A 23204-nucleotide genomic window follows, 5' to 3' on the forward strand; every position below is an offset into this window, starting at 1 on the left:
AAGTTTTCGTCATTTCTCATTTCCGTTCCTTTTGGTTCCGAATATTCGTTTCAGGGTTTTATTCTCAAATACTTTCAGTCTGCGTTCTTCCCTCAGCGTAAGCGACCATGTTTCACAACCATACAGAACAACAGGCATAATTATCGTTTTATATATTTTAATGCTTCAATTTCCTCGACACAATTCGCGATGATAAGAGATTTTGAACTGAATAATGACACGAATTCCCTGCAGGAATTCCAAAATATAAAATCAAGATGCTCAGTTCCAGAAGAAAAAACACTTGTGATTGTTAAAAATATGCTTTATGTGGCGTGAAAAACAGTTCAAATGCGAGTTGTCCGTGCATTTAACACATCTATACATAGCAGGCACGTTTTTATACTTTTCTGTTGGCTATTTTATTTCCTCTTACAATTTTTCCTGCACAGGCGCGGCAAATTTTCTGCGATCACATCGCAGATCGCGGCATGTTCTGCAATGGGGTCAAGCATCCACTTTATCAAAAGTATTATTCGATATTTTAACGCATCCAAAATTTGTCGTATTACGATCCCGAGGAACTTGTATGTATTTAGTACATAAATTTCGCCCAAAATTTTAAAATCTATTTTTTTTTTTTTGTTTCGGAGAGGGGATCGAACCCTCTAAATACGCCCCTATTATCTGGAAACAAACAAATAGACATGAACACAAAAGAGCTGTCATCTTAAATGTCCATGGTGATTTCCCCGTTGGAACAGAAATTTTAAAACCCTGTGTTACAAAGAGAAGAAAGCAGGGTTCACCCGTAACCCGTTCAAACGGGATTTTCCCTGATAGTTTCCACATGATACTCGTTTCATGCTGGGCTTACATACATTTGAGTCTCACTGTATTATGATTATTATCTTCCATAATCGGAATAACAGAAGAGAAACGGGATTTTACTTACTTTCACTTTAAATTAATTCATTTCGGAATTTGATTTAAATCAACGATTTTTATTTAAAAAATCAAGTGATTTAAATCTTGATTAAAATCGTGATTTAAATCAGACTGATTTAAATCAATCCACCCTGCAAGGAATTATTGCAATTTCCGTTAAGGAAGTCCTTTCTGTCTTGATCACGTTAAGTTAGGTATCACTGATTAGCTATGTTTCATCACTTCCCCGTTTCAGATGTATTCTCTATTGCTCTAAGTTTCGCATAGCAACATTCTCTTCTCAGTTTCCTTTTCGTTGCGCTCTCTCATCTCTTTCTTCTGCTGGTACAAGTACTATTCATATCGTCTCCTGGAGCCTTTTACGTAAAGTATCATCCTTCTGGCGATTTGCACGTGTTCAACACCTCCTGCCTCTTATATCTAGTTATGAATATGCCTTTATGCTAAAATACTCTTTCCATGCAAGGCTGATTTATTGAGAAATCCCTTCTTCCATTGTTGTGTTTCTATGCGAGAATGGCAACTCAATTTTTGCTATCCTCGACAAATGTTTGTATTCTTCTGTACTAGCAAGATACTTGCTGTGCACAGTGACAAATCTTAACTCGTTAGAACTCTGGAAGATTTCTTGAAGTTCTGTTGTTTAGACTGACGAAAGAGATGCATTATTTCCTGAAGATCTGAGCGAGGACATTATCTATGACATCAGACGTACGAAGTTCATCACGAAGAAGAGAGAACCTCTTTTAATTTGTATGACGTGAATGCTGGATTACGTAAGAATCTAATAAACTGGTTAGTTGATTTTCAGTTTTAGCAACGAGACTATATAAGACGAGGACCAACAGCTTAATGTGAAATCCGAACCACACGAGCTCACGCCGGGAATCGAACTTGAATTTCCCACGCCAAAGGCGCGTACGCTAACCCCTTAACCACGAGGAAGTTCAAGGATCTAACGAAAGCAGACCGTGAACTCCTTTGTACTGCTGACTTCCCTATTGAAGTCTGGCCATCATAGAAGATGCAGCGGTAGTAATGTAAATATTACAGTTTCTGTGTTCCCCGGCCTCTGTTTCTATTTGTCAGAGAAAATGTTTCGCTGTAAATCCAACGTCGATAATTGGATAACAATAAAATTTTCTGGTTTTGTCAGATCAACTTAATAGCACTATATTTGCGCCTTCTGAGTAACTTTATTTAAAGCCTTATCGACGCAGGTAACAAGAAACTCGCATGCTTTCAAGCGGTCTAGCAACTAGTCCTGAAAAATTGGTCCCAATCCATGAACAATTACACACAAAGCCTTTTCTGGTCCAATACTGAACACTTTGGCAATCTGGTTATCGGGCAACATCATCTTGAATATTTAAGTTATTGCACAAATTTAATGACACTGTTTTTCACAAAATATAACATGTCCGAAACCCAAGCCTTAGTTATGAGGGGGGGGGGGGGGAGTGAGTTAAGAGCCCAAATAATTTCGGCTTTACACACTTCATCTTTTATAATAAAACTATTAAGGTTTTTTGAATGACCTTTCTTTATACTTGTACACACTTTTTTTTTTTTTTTAAAGCTGAATTCAATGTACTTTAAGTACTTAGTGGCAAGCTTTGCTGTTAGTTAATTCCAAAATACAAATAAAGATAAACTGTGAAACAACTGAGAAGGGAGTTTGGACAGAAAAGGATCAAACGAAACGTAAATAAGTAAGTGGAAGCAATGATAGACTCAGCTCAGATACCTTGTGGTAAAATCCACGCACTCACAAGATATGGGCCTTTGACGGATTTGATATAATAAATCAGTGATTCACGGTGGCAACGTGCAAATCGTTTTGAAGTTTCGTTAACAATATTTCTATGATTTTTAAGTGTTCTTCATATATCAAAACAAAAAAACGTTCGACGAAACTTGAAATTTTCCGCTGACTTTCAATTAGTTCCCCAGACTATCTTTAATTTCCCTGACTTTCGAGTTTGTAGGAATCCTGTTAATGCTTCTTCTTCTTAAAAGGATTGTTATATTGTTTGTAACGTTTTCTGTCTAATATCGATTTCCAATTCTCTACACATCTGTTACTATTTATATCTCTAATTTGCTTTTTTTATTATTATTATGACTTTCTTTCGAACTTCTTTACGCACGTGTTAGGGCAGTAACCAAATATACTATACAGAAAAATGCTGTATATATTGCAATGATCCGTATACCCACATGTTTTTACAACTTGTAAAGAAACAGTGGGAGACAACAAAAGGAAACTACATTTGCAGGAAAAACGAAGAGGAGACGTAGATCCAAGAAGAAATTCGACAACCCTTCCACAGGTCCTCCTTCCAAAAGCATACGACGGGACTAAGAGGTTATCAGTGCCAGTGCTGATCACTCACTTACAAAACCTATTTCGGAGACCGCCATGAGCTATGGAGGTGTCCTTTAGTACCTACTCCCGGGGCTGCTATGAGCTACGGAGTATAACTGATCCCGTCTACGGCCCCTGTGAGCAAAGACATACATCCTTTCTACCTCAAGGCAACATCGTATGCCGAAAGGGATTGTTCCTAATCTACACTGAGGGCATTTTATTGATCGAAGACTAAAAAGAAAAACTCCCAGAAACGCTGTACAAAAGATTATATGCCATTTTTATAACAAAAGGGTCAATGGTTCAATTCCCGTCTACATGATTTTCACCTACAGAATACTGCAATATACACAACATTTTTCAATATATATATATATATATATATATATATATATAGAGGGTGTCTCAAGAGCCCCCTGACATAGCCCCCTTATTATAAGAGTTACAACAAAATGTAAGAGGGGACAACCGTCTCCAAATATATTGTTTTCAATCTAAAGTGAGGGAATTTTTTAAATCGGACGGTTGTTTGGGCTGTACACTCTTTAAGTACTCAATGTTAAATGGCAATGCAAAGTTGCCACTTACTTGGACTCACAACATAAGTGAATGAAGTTACTGTCTTTTACACTAACGTGTCAATGGCCAGCTCCCTTTTCAAACATGCTTCCATTCACCATACTCTTACAAAATTTATCCACCTCCCTCCATGCTCTCCCTTCACCCATCCCCTCTTATTAATGGCAATGTTGGATTTTCATTTAACATTGGGCGCATTAAGAGTGTACAGCCCAAACGCCTTATCCGATTCAAGAAATTCCTTCATTTTACATTGAAAACATCATATTTGGAGACGGTTTCCACTCTTACATTTTGTTATAACTCTGATAATAACAGAGTCACCCTATGTCAGGGGACTTGTGAGACATCCTGTATATACATATACACTACTGTTGTTACAAAAGCCTATGTGTGGGAGGAAACGGGAGTACCCCGAGAAAATCCACGAACTAGATGTAAGCGTTCTATAACTGAGGCACCGTGCCTCTATTTTCCTTCTCGAATTAGCTAGTTTTTCAGTGGTTGGCCATTAGACAGCGACGACTAGGTGGTGGAATGTCTTGAAGGGTCTCAAAAGAGATTTCTCCAGTATTACACAATAATTTCCAGTATTCCAAATATCAGCAGACACTCTATCTTATCATCTTACCATGTTGACTCTGGTAGCTGTGGACTGAAGTACGGCCGGACACTGACGTTTTACAGTACTTATGATAACCATATATAGTATAGTTTCGAAGTCTTAAAAGCTTACCTTAAATACTGTATTCCCATGCACAACGCATTCAATAAAATTAGGCTTGGCGGAAACTTTGACGTTCTTCGCTCTGGTCTGTTCAGGTAGATTGACTTCAATGTGGACCTCTGCTACTGTCTGCCACCACTTTCCCCAGGGGGTTGAACATGGAATCACCCCACTTTTCTCATCAAAGTGACTAAGCTCCTCCAAAGGCATTTTGTTTCCTCTGAAAATATTAATAATTTCGTTAAAATGAAACAATTATTCAACTGATATCACTCAGTAATGTATTTTTTGAAATATCTTCTGCAGCTTTAGCTCCCTTCGTAGTCACACATCGGAAAGATAAAAAGCCGATATCAATGAATTCATATTTTATATTCAGACTAGCCTTCTGCTAGCTGGAGACTTCGCCTCCAGACCCCCGCGTTGGCTCAACCTACGGCCTCGTACCTCTTAAAGACAGAATTCTAGGGAATTTCAAGTTTCTTTTCCTATTTCAACTATCTAAAAGATAAGATTTTGTATCCCAAGAAAACGACCATTTAAATAACATGGGGGTTTCTTCTTCCCCCTTTAGACCCCTTTAAAACTAAAAATATTCACTTTTGGTAATTTTCCTGTGGGTTAATACCGGAATGTTACAATCATGTCAAATTTAATCGTTCTGATCCTGCTGAAAGTGTTTAAACATTTTGGGGTATAGAAGATGTTCATATAAATAACACGGCAAAGATTTTTCAATTCCCTATAAAACCATTCTAAAAGTTGGAGATTTTTATTTGTGGTGATTTACTTAGGCAACCCTAACGAAAACGTGCAAGCATACCGAATTTAAGTTTTTATTCCAATTCCAAGTATCTAAAATATGAGATTATACATATACATAATTCTGCGTAGCCTACATACATTAATATTTGTATCTCTTATTTACTTATTGCCATGTCATACATTAGGAATCATACATTGATACACAACTAAATAGGTGATATTCTATTTTAAGGCAGGGTTGGCAAAAACCATGGTTTTTATTGAAAAAAACAAAAAAACAGGCTTTTTGGTTTAAACCTTTTTTTTTTTTTGCTTAAATAATATGCTCTATGTATTTATATCACTTTATGAACAAAAATAAGCTTGCTCCGCCTTGGTGTTAGTATGCAACAACCGGGTTATGCTGGAAGGGGTCACATAAGCTTAAAGCGGAATCCAAATCGCTTCTCGGCTTACATCCAAGAGAAACTGTCCTCCATTTGAACTCGAAAACGGGACTAATTGTCCACAAATGCGATACGTCTGCCGACTCACTCACGAAGGACTCCTGATAAAAGTATGTTGACTGATCTTTACATATTTGTTAATATAATCGTCAAGAGCCATTAGGATAGAAGGACATAGATAAACAATTGCACAAGTGGAACCATTATACAGAATTACATATGGACAATTTCAAAGTACTACAGAGTACAGAAGAACTAATTTAGTCCAAGTCAGTTCACTACGACTTTTATTAGTCCAAGTTAAAGAAATATAACGACTTACTTTGCATATCAGTAAGAAAAGTGAATAAAGATACGAAATATTTGAGTCCACTTTGGCCCTGACCCATTTATACGTAAATAGTTACCAAAGATTCTTGTTATATCAATAATTGCCTCCAGTGGGTTTTGTATGACCCCCCTCCCCAAAAAAGTACGGCATTTCGATGTATTTTATCAATAGTAAATATTATTTAAACGAAACAATGTTTAGAATTTTCCTTTTGTTGCATAACAATAATAACAAACTATAAAAAATCGCAAAAGAAACATCCATAAGGCTACATAAAAAAAGTTGCTTTTGTAATATAATCTCTTTGAGTAAAGAATGGGGAATTTAGGTCTGAATATAGTACGAATAATATATGGGAGTGAAACGTGATAACCCATAAATGTGTGTTCATCAAGATTTACGAACATTTTTCGTTTTTTCAGCCAACCCTGTCTAGGATCATGATTTGTACGAATAGTTACACTTTTACGAACATTTTTCGTTTTTTTGGTTTAAACCAGTTGGTTTTTGTAGGAAAAAAAAAAAAGCTGGTTTAAATTAGCCAACCCTGATTTTAGGTCCACATAAATGTTGTAAAATTCACGAAAGAGTCTGTTTTTCACATTATCAGGCATTATCCTGACCTGAGCGGGAATATATACATTTGTTGCTGGTAGTGACGACCTATCACAAGTTAGTGTATGCTTTTCGCGTCAATAATCACTTTTCGTACAGGTTTACTATGGACGTACCACTACAAAGAATTGTTGAAAAATTACAATTCTTTCACTAATTTCCTTCCTATTATCCCCTAAAAGGTTTCCACTGTACAACATGAAAACATCTCACTTAGCATAGATAAAATTCAAGGGAGCTACCTGAAGTAATTGTTGAAAAATTACAATTTTTGGTAAGAATGCACTTTGAGTAGAACAAGTGATATTTCGGTGTTTTTTAGTTTCGTCCCCAATATTGCAAATATAAGATCGTCAGTGTCACTTACTTCACGAAACAGCTGAGAGAGCGACAGTAAGCAAAGGAGGGTTAGAAACTCCGCAGGGCTTATTTAGGCATGGTCCTTACGAATGTTCTGCTCGAAGTGCACTCTGGCTAATTCTTTTACGATTTGCGTATAAAAACGGCTTCCAGATGTGTAGTATAAAAACTAAAGCGGAAAAAATACAAACCAATCTCTGCTAGGTGGCCACTAAAATGCACAAATGCTAATTGAGTCAGAGCGGGGCTAAGCTGATGCACCTGCATATTGCGTTCGAAGGGGACAGGCGCGTCAGTGATGGTGGGTATACACGCAAGCAAGGATAGTAGAAAGAAGTGGCTTTTGGCAATGATACAAGTTTCAATAGCACTTGTCATGGTTTGACACTACTAACGCTCCATTTGCAAAAATAAAATACAGCCTCTGTACACTGTGCAGATATATGCCGCCGGTGGAAAATAGCATCTAATGGAACTATCTTTCATATCCATTCACTTATTTTATCCGTCGTAAAGCACTTATACTGATTTTACATCATTAACCCTAAACTTGTCAACCTAAAATACGCCGTATTTAATTTGTTCCTTATAAACATGTCTTCTCATACGAAGGTTTGAATTTTACCTGTAAATCTACCAAAATGTGGTGCACCAAAACTAGATCTGCACCTCGCTTTTAAGGTATACCAGTTGCAGGATTATTAACATTCTTTACGCAATTATTATTTGGTAATGCGCTGATACGACTAGAATGTATAATAGACTAGCAAGAAAATATATGTAAAATAATTTGTATGTAGACAAAAGCTCGTAAAACTAAACGAAACATGACTCTAACAAGTTACCTTACGATATTTGTTTGGTAAATTGTAATTTAATTAGACCAAATTGGCTAATACAAAGAGAAAGTAAATAAGGGATGAAACCAAAACCGGCACACAATTAATGAAAATATTACCTTGCACACTATAAGCACTGCACTAAGCCACAGCAACTACCTTTTTCTTTGATCACTGCAAGAAAAATTTAAACTTTGATTTCAGTTTTCTATTAAGAATGTCTATAAATTAATTTCTATTGGCTTCTGTCAGTGATTCGCGCTCCTTAATCTTATTTGTCTATCCCGTACTTCATTTGTTTTCACATTGTGTCGCCCTCTGTCAGCGTTCATCAACCATTTCCGGTTAATGGAGGCATTGTTGTCATATTTTGCTATGAATGTTATAGAGAATGTTATTATTTGTGCTTAATAATCGTTGTTGAACTTCATTTTGTAAAAGAAGAACTGAAAATTCACACAGGGAACATTCCTATAAGGTAAGTTGTTTACTGAACATAACGTACAAACACATTTTGCCATTTAATTAAGAAACTTTAAACTACGAAAGAGTGACCTTGCAACTGCACCCGCTTGTCATTTGTCAACAGAGATGGCTTGCCTTTAAGTTTTCCAAAGTGAAAATGATTTTTTAACTATGCGCGAAATTTGAATAAATAATTATTATAATTAAGCTAAAGAAATAAACATTATTAACATTCTTTTTGATATAAACTAGTTTCTATCTTAGCTAATATGTTCTTTTCGTTGAAATATTGATCAAACAAAGGACCACTACGGGTGTTAACTAAGTCCTTTGTGCGTGTCTGTGAGTCCGTGCGTTTCATGTTAACTCTTTCAATACAAATTAAAACAGCGATCGGCGTGAATGATTAAGGCTCAATAAAGTAGAAATCATCATAAAAGACTATGATATTTCCGTATAAACGTGTTAGGCAAATATTTTTCACGAACATTGTCCTTAAATTGTAGTGCAAGGTAGTATTTCAAGAAGTTTTTGTAATCAGATTAGTGATGGACTTTTAACAACCAATTTTGCATCACGCCGATTTAAACTGCTTTCATGACAGTGCATAAATGAATATATTTTTGTGGTTACCTACCAATGTTTTCAGGAGTTATTGGTAAAATCGTTATTTAGCCGGTAGTTCTGACGAAGGATTAAAAATGATTGCACAACGTACGGAATTCGGGGAAAAAATACGTCTGGGATTATGATATGAAATTTGTTATTTAACTTTGATGAAACAAGTTATTAAAGTGTACTTAGTTTTCTTTTAAATAGTTATAATAATTCTGTAAAGATTCCAATGTAGTTTAATGCGAGGAATTGACCGGTGCAGGTTAAATAGTTATAATAATTTTGCAAAGATTCCTATGTAGTTTAATGCGAGGAATTGACCGGTGCAGGTCCAATTTCTGGAATTGACCATATCGGGAGTCAAGGAGTTTAAAGCTTAATTAGGATTTCAGGTTCGCGTATAGACCTTCCACTCATACGTGTTTTAAGCACCGATTTAATGGCTTTGTGGGACGACAACACGCTCGTTCATCACAATTGACTTGGTCAGGGGTTTTCCCAGAATTTTCAGTGTTTTTCTTTCTTACTAGGTGTTTCGATATTGATACATGAATAACAATGTAACTTAAACGAAATTATACAGGGTGAGTCAAAAGTCCTTGAACACCCTTATAATTTGAATGGAAGAGAACAGGTCAAAAGTAAGTATGGCAACTGATTTTAGGTGAGAGGCCGCAACTTTTGGGGTGTATGTCGATCATGGCAACCATCTTAAAAGCTATATCTTGGACTTAAGTTGAATTTTTTCAATGAGAAGGGGTCATGTGAAATTATTAAATAACACTAGCTCAAGCTCACGAATGGAGTGGTGTAATTTTTTTTTTTTTTTTTTTTTTTTGTTTTTGTTTTGTTAATGTTGAAAGATTCGGGAGTTTGATTTTTCAAATTTGGCAAATTACCTCTCAAGTGCATGCTACAACACATAATCTATGTGGTGTCCATCCATTGTAACTTATATAACTAGTCGCTGAAACCACTCTCCACACGGAGGAGAATGTCGGATGAAATTTGGCCACAGGCGTGCTGGATGCGTGCCTCAAATTTCGAATTCTGCTTAAGATGCCCTCACAGATAAAAATCAAGGGACATTAGGTCAGGTGATCTGTGACCGCTCCATGGAACCACGGCGACCAAACCACTTCTTTGAAAGTTGTGCGTCTAACCATTCACACACACCTACTCCATAGTGTATGTGGGGGGGTTGCAGGGTTGGCAAAAACCATGGTTTTTATTAAAAAAACCAAAAAAACCGTTTTTTTTTGGTTTAAACCAGGTTTTTTTTGGTTTAAACCAGGTTTATTTGGTTTAAATAATTTGCTCTATATATTCATATCATATATGGACAGAAATAAGTTTGTTTCGCCTTGATGTTATTATGCAACAACCGGGTTATGCTGGAAGGGGTCACATAAGCTTAAAGCGGAATAAAAACTGCTTCTCGAGTTACATCCGAGAGAAATTGTCCTCCATTGGAACTCGGAACCAGGACTAATTGGCCACAAATGCGATACGTCTGCCGACTCACTCACGAAGGAATCCTGATAAAAATACGTTGTACTGATCTTTACATGTTTCTTAATATAACTATCAAGAGTCATTTCAGAAGGACAAAAAGATACACAGTTGCACAAGTGAAACCATTATACAGAATTACATATGGACAATTTCGAAGTACTACGGAGTACAGAAGAACTAATTTAGTTCAAGTTAGTTAACAACGACTTTTATTGGTCCAAATTAAAGAAATACAACGACTTAATATGCATATCAGTAAGAAAAGTGTATAAAGATACGAATTATTTGAGTCCACTTTGGCTCAGACTCATTTATACATAAATATATACCAAAGATACTTCTCATTTCACTAAATGCCTCTCGTGGGGTCTGTATGACTCCCTCCCCACACACACACAAAAGTATGCCATTTCGATGTATTTTATCAATAGTAAACATTGAAACGAAACAATATTTAGAATTTTTCTTTGATTGCAATTACACAACAATAATAACTACAAAAAAATCACAAAACAAACATTTATAAACTTATATTTAAAAAAGTTGCTTTTGTAGTATAATCTTTTTGAGTAATGAATGGGGAATTTAGGTCTGAATATAATACGAATAATATACGGGAGTGAAACGTGATAGCCCACAAATGTGTGTTCATCAAGATTTTACAAACACTTACACTTTTACGAACATTTTTCGTTTTTTGGTTTAAACCAGTTGGTTTTTTTGAAAAAACCAGCTGGTTTAAACCTTGGTTTAAACCATGGTTTAAACCACCTTGGTTTAAACCAGCCAACCCTGGGGGGTTGGAGGGGATGTGCAACATTGTGCTGAAAATAAAATAGGAAGCTGCCGTCTGCGTTCAGTATGGAAGGAAACACAAGATTCTGCAGCAGCATCATTTACTGTTGCGCCGCTAAGGTGTTGATAATGAAAATGGCCCAATGATGCTGGTGTCCCATATGCGACACCACACCATTACCTTTCTGGACTATTCTGTACTCGGATCAATCCAGTGCGGATTTGCGTCACACCAGTATCGACAGTTATGCCGATCAATTTTCCCGTTCAAAGTGAAGTACTGTAAGTCTCATCGCTGAACAGTATGCCCTTCGGAAACGAAGGATCCCGCTCCTGTTGTTCGGTAACTCACATGCAGAACTCTAACTGGCAATCAGTCACACCCTCGTTAAGTTTATGTAGCATTGCAGCTTGTAAGGATGCCAGTGATAGGTGTGCACTATCCGGATCACGAATAATTGGCTTACTCCACATTCCAATGATACACGACGGGTACTGCGTTTAGGACTTTTCACAAATGATGCTGTCAGCGCCGTTGCTGTTTTCCTCAGTGGTGACAGTTTTTGGTCGCCCACTACATGACCTATTTTCAAGAGAGCCAGTCTCCTGGAATTTGGTCATCACATGTGCGATACCGCTTCTCTGTGTATGTGCTGTCTGTTGTTATCTGCAGTTGCTCGGTAACTGCGTTCCCCGAATATAACTTTCTGTGCCTTTGTCAAACCCATTTTAGATCACCTGCAACAAAGAGAAATGTCAATTTCAATTCATTTTCCACCTTTAATCCTTCACAAATCCCGAACTATCCAACGCTATATATATATATATATATATATATATATATATATATATATATATATATATATATATAAAAAAAACAAAAAAAAAAAAAAAACTTTGCATTCGTGAGCTTGAGCTAGTGTTATTTAGTATGCCACATGCCCCCCTTTCTATTTAAAAAAATCGGATTGAATGCATGATCGACATATATCCCAAAAGTTGCGGTCTCTCACCCAGTACCAGTTGGCATACTTATTTTTCACTTATTCCCTTCCGGCTTCAAATTATAAGGGTATCTAAGGACTTGGGCTCACCCTGTGTTTCTAATAGACAGAAAAATACACCCATAAAAACTACTCTAGAAGGTTCACGAACTTCAGCAATAAAAAAACCGTGGCAAGCTTTCAAGGCAAGGTATTGTCATGCCAAAGGGTTGAAGAATTGATAAACAAAGTAGAAGAGAGTAATTTTTATTGTCATTAAACAACAGATGCTTCAATAGACAGCGTGGTAAATGCTCAGCTCTTGGGTCTAGCCTAAGAGGAGTTGAGCGATTGAAACGAAACTTGCAGGATTCATAGCTCATCGGCCTAAAATTAAAACGCGAAAAAAAAAGTAGCATTTTCGATTTGCACATACAAAGAGAGGGTGTCGGCATGACCCTAAAAAATTGTCCAAATGGGATAAAACATGCAAAATTTGTTCCATCTAACGTCCTGGGAACAGGAGTAATTTTTCATTTCTTTTATCCTCATTTAGAGGGTGCATATTCTCCCATGAAATCATATGGTTTGGCTCTAGGGTCTAGCCAAGAAGGAGGGTCTGCTCCCTCTAAATATTGATAGAAAAAATATTGTTCCCAGGACGTTAGACAGAATAAGTTTTGCAAATTTCATCCGATTTGAACATCCTTCTTTGTGTTTGTAAGTAGAAAATGATATTCTTTCGCGTTTTAATTGCAGGCCAAAAAGCTATGAATTTTGCAAATTCCGTTCCAATCGCTCAGATCCTTTTAGGCTAGACCAAAGAGCTGAATCCTTACCGACAGCGTTAATAATACCTATGCAAAACCCAGATTATTTGTTATCATTTATACTTCAAATTCATTAATACTATAAATAGAATTATTTACAAAAATGCTTTAAATGGTTTTGAAAATAGACATTACACATCTGTCGAATAGATACTGGTAATACACTGGACAATTTCATACCAGTATATTTTATAGCTTCTTTGGGTTGTTGGGTAACATGTGGGGTATATAAATCGTCTTTGTCTTGCATTATAGGAGTAAACAGTATTGCAATAACATCTTGATTTTCTCTAAAGGCATCTATAAATGTAGAAAGAAGGAACTGTCATGATCTACATTTGCGTAAAGAATGATCTACATGATACAGTATTTACCAAACCTTTATTGCTCTTATAGCTTTCTTCTTCCATTTCAAGACAGTTTGAGGACCCGGTGAATTACCCTACAACTATATATTGTATTGTAAATGATAGTAAATGAAATGATATGAAATCTTACGAAAGTTTTACGTCCCACGATTATGCCGGCTGGGCTAAAGGAGACGGTTATGATGAGAAATGAATGAAATGGTGGAATGAGGAAAGTGGAAGAAAACGGGAGAACTCCGAGAAAACCCACGCAGACGGTGTTTGTCCACCACAAAGTTCACTTGGCGCGAACTGAGATCGAACCACCACTATGCACCAGAACTGAACGCTCTACAACAGAGCCACCGCGGCTCCTGTAAATAATAGAGAAAAAGAAGGATAATATGCTGTAAGAAACACGGCTTCAGTAACTGCTGTCCTTAGTTCGCGACCAAAATTGTCGCATGTTTATAAATATGTTGTAGGAATATAATTTGATAATGAATTCGCCCGGTATTTCTTATAATGTTAGTATATGTATAATCGGCAAAAACATGTATGTGGGCAATTTCATGTCCAAAGAGCAATAAATGAGAACAATAAAATGAAAATAAAATTCTGTTGTTCATTTAGCAACATTTTGTTTTACTCATTCTAATTTTCATATTTATAATTCTTTTCCTATAAAATTTACCACAAATATACATTTCCCGATTATATACATAGTATCAGTATTAAAAGTACCCTGCAAAATCATTATCAAATTATATTTACAAGAATACAGTTATACATATGCGACAATTATTTTGGACATGAGTGTACATTCCAGTTTAATTTTCGACCTACATAAATTCCGAAAGGTTTTACAGAAAGGTCATATGATTACCAAGAAAAAAAATGAATGGTTTCTGTCAGATTATTGAGATAAAGTTCGTTATACTTTAACCATGTTGATAGTTTTTAACGTTCCGTTGTTTACTACCTTAACTCCCATTAAAGTGTTATCTGTACGTGTTGTGATGACAGCATGTGGCGGGAACAGGGAAGACTAAGCTGCCAAACTCTGTCATAGCCTATATGTATAAGTGGATGGTTTAACAGTGAAGCTTAAATTAATCAGTGCTTGAGTAATTTTCGTTTTTTACGTGATTTTCCTACACCATCCAGGAGGTAGCACGCTCGGCGCGTTGAGTTTTGCTATTCATTGTATGATTTTCATATGAAGTTGTTATATAGATCCTCATCATCCTGTTCCCTTACGTCAGGTATCTTCGGACCCCTGATCGAGGGTTTCATCATGTGTTCACATGATCAGGTGAAAATCGAGCCCGCTCAGTACACAAAACTCAGATCATCATGGAAAATGACCTTTCCACAGATGCTGTGTGAACAGGTGAGGGTAAGATCAATTTCAGTACGGGGAACAAGAATGGAAACATCGGTTTCTTCTGATCATCAGAAACGAGTTCACACAGAAATTGCATACACGAAAGATCTGGTAGTTATCGTAGAATCATGTACTCAAAAGAAATGTCTAGTGCGAGCAGTCACGGATTGGATTCCCGGTGAGGACACTCGGTCGAAAAAGCGTAAAAGCTTTTACAGGCCACCTTCCTGAGTGTTGGATTTTCCTCCTTCACACCAAGCAAATGTCGGGATGGTACCTAATATACAGGTTCCAGGCCGCTTCTTTCTCTTTCGTCGGATAGTGTGATCGCCGAGGAACATCATCCTTCATACGTGACGGGTTAACATAGCCATAAATGCTGGAAGCCCGGAAATCTAATTCCTAATCCTAATCAAAAGAAATGTCTCCCAGAGATATATCCAGTATTAGGGAAAGCTTGGTATTCTGAAATGAGGCCAGAGCCTAATAGTCGTCATCGATCCTGTCTCTAATATTTTGCACTATTTTCTCTCTGTAACATCTCTCAATCTTGATCATCTATTATTTGGAGATGATATTACACCATTGCTTTTGACACACAAAGAATTTCGTCCATATTGTAGGAGGAAACTTCCGATACAACAGCATTTACGAACGATATGGCTTCACAAATGTTATTCGTGGTATTTTCAATAATCCTATTTAAACCCTGTTCGGTCTAAGCTCTAAACTGCGGTAAACATAGCCACGTGAAACTAAATCTCGCTGATTTGCTGTTTGCCTACCGACGCTTGTAATCCTCCGCAAAATAGTTCATATGATTTGATTATTACTTTCACTATGAAGCTCCATATAAAACTGCTACGTTATTATAAATGACAAAAATATAATACGGATTATCTAATTAAACTGCAATGAAGTGTGGTTAATTAAACAATAGAAATAAACACTAAGCGTGCGCAGTAATTACGGCGCCAGTTCAGTTGTGGACGTGTGTGCTGCTTTCAAACCTGAAAGACGGCTGGCATGAATCCCGGTTCAATGAGTGTTGTGAAACACCAACAAAGTAAACCTTACTCACTAAGCAACAATTGTTTACCAGGAAAATTCAAATATTTTTTTCAATCTTTCGAGTTTTTTTCTTTCTTTTTTGCTGCTGCTCTAAGTATCTGGACAGCACAAGACAGTATTGTTAAAATGCACGTGTATAATTTGCTCCTCCCCGTGAGGAGTGGGAGAGATACATCACTAGCCAATCGTATTTGTAACAAGCGGAAGGATAGAAATACTTTGTTTACCGGAGTTTAGAGTTTACGCTGAACAGGGAATAGTCTTGCTGGTAGCTTCAATAACTTTGGCAACAGAGTCCAAAGTAGTAGTCGCACAATCGCTATAAATATGTTCGAGAGATAAGTAGATAGCTGTGAAGGGTTTGCAAATAACGACCACGCTACCTTTGTAAGATAACCAGCGTGTCTTGTCGGGCTGATCAAATGTATGTGATCATTTATCAAGAGCAGTTTCAATTTCCTGTAATATAATCATCCTTTTATTGGTGAATTTACAAGCTCTAAGCAAAGCAAGTTGTTGCATGTGAGTTCTGCAGTGAACGAATATCATTTTGGAGGATTCGCGTCGCAAGAGAGCTTGCACACTTTTATGTTAACAGAGAGTGAATATATATACTTTGAAATGCGACTGGAGCCTTTATCTTCCTAACGTGAGGTAATTGTGAGATACTCCATTTTTAGCATACACTTAAAACACACTTCCCCCCGTTAATATGCGCATTTATGAAAATGAGATGATAAAATTCCGACTCCAGTCAATTGCTGTGTTCAAAAACCCATTTCCAATTGTTCAGCCGTTTACTCATGTTGGCAAGACAAACAACGTCGACTTGAATGTGAAATAAAAAAAATATAGAAATTTTCCACTTTAAAAACGGAATTTTCGGAAGCGCTAAAACGCGTGTCAAATTATTTTTAATGTTGAGCTAATATACAGAGTTTCATTTTGCTAGATCAAGAAGCTCCTGAGACCCAGTATTTTCAATGTAAATTATAAATCCCCACTCCCCTTAGGATACACAATTTAATGAAAGTGATAGGATAAAAATTCAACTTCAAGTAGCCTTTATGTTTCAAAAATTCATTAATATTCGATAACTACCTGGGAACACTAGCTTAGTAGTAGAGCGCTTACCTTCGGTGCGTGGGAGCCTTGATTCGAACCTCGGCCAAGTAAGTTCGTGATAAACAACATCGTGTCCATGGGTTTTCTCTGGTTACTCCCTTTTCCTTCCACTTTCTCATTCCATCAATTCTTCTTTCATCTTTCATTTGCCTTAATCATCGTCTCCCTTAGCCTGAAGGACGTTAAGCTGAAAGCAGGGTTGGCAAAAACCATGATTTTTATTGAAAATAACTAAAAAAAAAAAAAAAAAGTTTAAATAATTTGTTGTATGTATTTATATCACACATGGACAGAAATAAGTTTGTTTCTCCTTGGTCATATTATGCAACAACCGGGTTATGCTGGAAGGGGTCATATAAGCGTAAAGCGGAATCCAAACCGCTTCTCAGCTTATATCCGAAAGAAATTGTCCTCCATTTGAACTCGAAACCGGGACTAATTGACTACAAATGCGATATGTCTGCCGACTCACTTACGAAGGACTCCTTATAAAAATACATTGTACTGACCTTTACATATTCGTTAATAAAATTGTCAAGAGTCATCTCAGAAGGACAAAAGGATAAACAGTTGCACAAGTGAACCCATTATACAGAATTACATATGGACAATTTCAAAATACTGCAGAGTACAGAAGAACTAATTTCGTCCAAGTTAGTTCACTGCGGCTTTTATTAGTCCAAGTTAAAGAAATACGACGACTTAATTTGCAGTAAGAAAAGTGAATAAAGATATGAATTATTTGAGTCCACTTTGGCTCTGACACATTTATACATAAATAGATGCCAAAGATATTTCTGTTTTCAATAAATGCCTCTCGTGGTGTTTGTATGACCCCCCCCCCCGCCCCAAAGTATGGCATTTCGATGTATTCTATCAATAGTAAACATTATTAAAACGAAACAATATTTTGAATTTTTCTTTGATTGCAATTGCATAACAATAATAATAAACTATAAAAAAAGTCACAAAAGAAGCATTCATAAACGTACAAAAAAAAAGTTGCTTTTGTAGTATAATCTCGTTGAGTAATGAATAGAGAATTTAATAGGTCTGAATATAATACAGATAATATACGGGAGTGAAACAATATACGGGAGTGAAACGTGATAACCCACAAATGTGTGTTCATCAAGATTTTACGAACACTTACACTTTTACGAATATATTCCTACCAGCCAACCCTGACTAAAAGATTTCATTTTTTTCCCCCGAAAACTACTCTAATTTTCAAGAGCAAATAATTTGCAGTTGTTCTGTATTTACAGGGTTCTGGTCAGGAAAACTCAGGGCAAAGACTGGAAATCATGGAAAGTCAGAGAAATTTTATAAAATAATTTTTTCTAACATTAATTGTATACCAATTTTATCTTAGTCAACCATTAATTATCACCGTATGCAACATTGCTCAGATTTTTATGGGTGGTAAGTGGAGTGTACGTATGAGAAATTGATTACTATTTGTCTCTATAGAATAAATGTTTTCATGTATAAATATTCACCATTATTTATTCCTTATTTATATGTCAACGTCATCCGACACCTGTCATGAATGTCAGGGAATTTCCTGCCAAAGTTCAGGGAAATATATGTCTCTAGATCAGTACGAACCCTGATTTTAAAAATTAGTAGTCAAGTACCCTAATTGTACATTCAGCTCCATTTGACCTTTTCCAGTAGTTTTTTTAATGACTGCTCAAACGAAGGAACAAAATGTTCACACTTTTTCCGAGCTGCTTAAGTCTAGAAACATGGGTTGAAAAAGAATAGCATCATCTCTACACGAATTGTAACTATCTTCACAGCTAACAAGTCTGAAACACTATAATTTCAGCAGCTATAGCAATATTTTATACTAGTGCATGTTTACAGTGGTTTCACTGCCACATGGAAGAACATTGTGTTCAGAAGATTGTACAAAATGTATTTTTGCATTGCATAGGTCCATGTTGGAAGCAGGGCAGAACACTGAGTAACCAATACCACTACAGTTTGATTTAAAAGATTTGACATAGTAGTCTGCTTCTCAAAACACATCTTAAACTTAGAAACATGTAGTGCACTCTAGAGGTACTTTTGACAGCCCGTACTCCAATGTTACTTAAAAGGGGCCGCGGTGGCTAAGTGGTAGAGTGTTCACCTTTGGTGCATTTGGTCCTTGGTTTGATCCCAGCTCGCGCCAAGTGAACTTTGTGGTAGACAACACCGTGTACGTGGGTTTTCTCAGGGTTCTCTCGTTTCCTCCCACTTTCTTCATTGCACCGTTTCATTCATTTCTCATCATTACGTCTCCTTTAGCCTAGCCGGCATAACTGTGGGACGTAAAACCATTTTTTCCAATGTTACTTAAGTAAAATTATTAGTTGCGCACAGTATATCCTGCATCCTGCTTTATTAGGATTATTCTTAACGGATGTTAAACATTTTTCCATTCGAGTTTTAAATCCGGTTTGTACCCCACAGGTTTTAAATCCGTGATTAAAAGTGATCTTCGTAGACTTTTAGATCAGTGTAAGTTAATATCTAAAAATGCAAAAGGTTAATTTTAATTGCTCCTTCCTCCGGCTCCTGTTAATCTGTGATAGGATAGTAGCAGGCTCTATCACTATATATATATATATATATATATATATATATATATATATATATATATATATATATAAAACATTTGTTAGTTACAAATTTGAAAATCCTGGAAAAGTCAGGGAAAAGAACGTATTAAAAAGTGCAGGAAAATAATACTTAAACTGGAAAGCAGAGAAAATTGGAGAGTTTTCCTTAGGAAATACTCCCCCCCCCCCCCCGTTCTGTTTATTTGTTGAGGTAAGCCGATAAACGAAACACGGGACCCCAATGAAACAAACTGAAGGCAAACATGATACACTCTACTGTTAGCATATTCTTTCTGAATTATTATTTCGGAGTCGAAGTTTTCATGTATTATATCGTTAAATTAAGATGGTAAGTTCCATTTTTATTTATATTTTTGAAACTTATTTTTAGGTATCTTTACAAGGTATGAAAGTACAGGAATCAATACAGTTTTCTGTTTCGCATTCTCTACACTAGGTTGAGTTTCGGTCTCAATCACCTGAGATTTAAGGTTTCTCGTACACGTTATCCTTTCCAAGATAAAGACCAACCTCTTGCTAATATTACTAAAGAAAACACCTTTGCTAATTACCTTCAAGGAATCTTTACTTCTCTTTCACCTGATCCATCTCTACGTCATCAGTCAGGAGATCATTTCAATCTTCCTTCCGTACGCGAAATTGAAGACTTTTTGCTCATATATCTCTGTCTGTGAGGTCGGCACAACATTTTACTGCAGTGGTTCTGAAACTTTCCGATAACGCGGACCCGCTGTTCATTCGGAAAGTGATTGCAGACCCCTTGTAATGCTATCTGAAATTTCACATTGTATTAAAAAAAAAGTACTAATTAGAATTACCGCTGACAATAAAAAAATCAAGAAAAATAATGCAAAAAGTAATTTATTCTAAACATACATGCTTGCTACCTAGTGATTGAAAATTCAGTTGAAAATACAGTAATTTTCAAGACTTTTTTTCATTTATTTATTTATTTATTTATTTATTTATTTATTAGTAAATCCACTTGATAAACAACGTTCTCAAATGTGAGATCACTAATGTGAGGAATGAAATACTTTGTGTTTTCCATAATTGCATTGAAATCTGGAATAAGTTTTTAAGTATTGTCACCATCAATCTTAGGTCCGATTCCACATTATGAAGATTTCGCCTTAAGGTTTCGATACTGCAAAGAGCAGAAAAGATCTGCTCACATAAGTAAGTGTTAGAGAAAGGCATTAAATGTTGTAATGCACATTTAGACAATTCTTCATATTCACAGGACAGAAATTTAGTAAAATAGGAAAACATTTAAATTTACAAACGTAGGTATAATTTCCAATTGCTTTCTTTTTAGTAACTGAAAAAAATACTTCTTGTATAACAGCTGTGAGTTCCATTTTATTACAACATTTCAATTTTTAGGCGCCGAGGACCCCCTGGCTAGGTCCCGCGGACCCCACTTTGAGAACTACTGTTATACTGGATTATTCACGAGTAGGATTAACGTTACTCTCTTAGCCATGCCTTCATCGTAAAATCAGTGTGGAACCGACGTGGTCAAAGAGAATGTTACATTAAACCATCATTCCCCTCGTCTGAAGAACATGGCTCAGAATAAAGAGAAACGAAAAATGAACATATCCAGAATTAACAAAAAAATATCCCGCACTAACCCAAAACACTAACAGAGAAAAGTGCGTTTCGTTTCACAGTTATGAAACTGCAGCAGACTTCCAAACTATGCGAATTCAATACTGAAAGAGATCTACAACTTCCGGCTGCAGTAGAAAGAAAGTGAGAGTTGAATTTCAGCAAATTTCTGATACTTCCGCTGATAGTAGAGAGATACAAAACAAGATAAAACCCTTTCTTAACCCTCCGTGGTCACACTGGGGTCTGACAGACCCCAGAATATTTACGTTTAGTTCTGATTTTTTCCTGTTGTTTTTGAAACCTTTCTCTTCCATGTAAATTCAATTGGCAACACTGCCTATTGTTATGGCTGGTACACTGCGTCTATCACAGAATAGTAAAAATAAAACAATTTGTAAAAAAGATATTTAAAACATTAAACAAGACAAAAAAAAGTTTCTGAGGTCCATCGGACCCCAGTGTGACTTCCGTGTCAAAAAATAAGTGTGACCACGGCGGATTAAGACGTGGAATTGATTTTAAAAAATGTCACTGTTTCCGTTCTTGTTCTATGACGATAAAGATTGAAATCGGAAATAGATGATTTAAATAACCTCCGATTTGAATATTCGGGCGAAAGACAATTGTTTTAATGATTTTGAGGAAAGAAGTGAACAACAATAGTTCTTAAAACATGAATGTAAAAATTGTTAAAATTGAAATGAGTGCTGTTGTGTGAAATTAGAGGTTTAGTTGAGCTCAGAACTTCTAACCATTAATTCCACGGTGCAAATGCTATCCGGTTTTGAACATATTTTGCAGTTGTATCTAAAATCTCTGTTGCCTACTTTCTTCTCGAAACTTCTAGAACACCACTGTATACAAGGAGCGAGAAGATGCCTGGATTCGAACTGGATTTTCGGCTTACGGTGCCACTGAGTTAACCATTACGCTGTCCAGTGCCCCTGAACTGTATTACAGTTGTGATTGAACAAACCAGTATCTACGAGCGTAGTCCCATAAGTACCTGACCTGACGTACAGATGGCGGTTTGAAAAAAAAAAAATGGTCGAAAGTACCAACCTTATAAAGCTTAAGTTTGAAGACGCTATGCTGTTTAGTATTTGTTTGGCAGGCATTAATAGTGAACGCTCTCAGTGAATTTGTAAACATTGAAAAAAATAGTTCATCGTCATGTGGTACAATTCTGTCATTTGAAATGTCTCAGTCAACCAATATCAAAGCCAAGCTAGATTCTATTCTAGGGGAGTCTGCTCCTCAGTTTACATTAGTAAAATATTAGGTGGCCCAGTTTAAACGAGACAGTACGAGCTGTAAAGACGAATATCGCAGTGACCGACCAAATGAAGTGACCACGCCAAATATGGTGAAGAAATTCCATAAAATGGTATTGGTTGATCGTCGACTGAAAGTGCTCGAACTAGCAGACATGGAGACACTTCAAAAAGTGCTGTACATTGCATATTTACTGAAAATTTGGACATGAGAAGACTGTGCGCGAGATGGGTGTCGCGTTTGACCACATTGGAACAAAATCAGCATCGTGAGGATGTTTCAGTCGGGTGTTTTCGCGATGTTTCACAGTAATAAAACAAAGAGTTTTTGCGTCGATTCACAACCATGGATGAAACATGGGTCCATCACTTCACACCTGAGACGAAGGAAAGGTCAAAACATTAAACTGAAAGAGGAGAATCGACTCCAAAGAAGGCGAAGACAGTTCCATTTGCTGACAAGGTATGGCGACAGTTTTTTAGGATACACGTGGGATAATTTTCTAATTTTCATTGATTATTAAGAAGAAGAAGCAATTAACGATGACTATTATGCAGAGTTACTGCAACGTTTGAGCGATGAAATT

The 23204-nt window shown here is 36.4% G+C and overlaps 2 protein-coding genes across 3 annotated transcripts in view; one reads left to right on the top strand and one right to left on the bottom strand.

The window, feature by feature from the left end:
* The window catches only part of LOC145670400 (nudC domain-containing protein 2-like), a 42939-nt gene extending 34661 nt beyond the window's left edge, over nucleotides 1-8278 (bottom strand). Inside the window, exons 1-2 of the mRNA XM_081739033.1 lie at nucleotides 8080-8278; nucleotides 4614-4824 (exon numbers count right to left, since the gene is read on the bottom strand). Coding sequence (XP_081595159.1) covers nucleotides 4614-4814 — 201 coding nt within the window. The 5' untranslated portion in view covers nucleotides 4815-4824; nucleotides 8080-8278. The remainder of the gene's footprint in view (nucleotides 1-4613; nucleotides 4825-8079) is intronic.
* A 16-nt stretch (nucleotides 8279-8294) lies between these two features.
* The window catches only part of LOC145670399 (uncharacterized), a 44685-nt gene continuing 29775 nt past the window's right edge, over nucleotides 8295-23204 (top strand). Inside the window, exon 1 of one of the 2 annotated variants that reach the window (XM_081739031.1) lies at nucleotides 8295-8438. The gene's annotated coding sequence lies outside the window, so the exon portion shown is untranslated. Of the gene's footprint in view, nucleotides 8439-8494; nucleotides 8938-23204 lie in introns of those variants that run through there. The other variant, XM_081739032.1, reaches the window with a different exon arrangement.

This window comes from Thermobia domestica, chromosome 14 (assembly GCF_964235325.1).
Source record: "Thermobia domestica chromosome 14, izTheDome1.hap1.1, whole genome shotgun sequence".
NCBI classification, from domain to species: Eukaryota; Metazoa; Arthropoda; class Insecta; order Zygentoma; family Lepismatidae; genus Thermobia; species Thermobia domestica.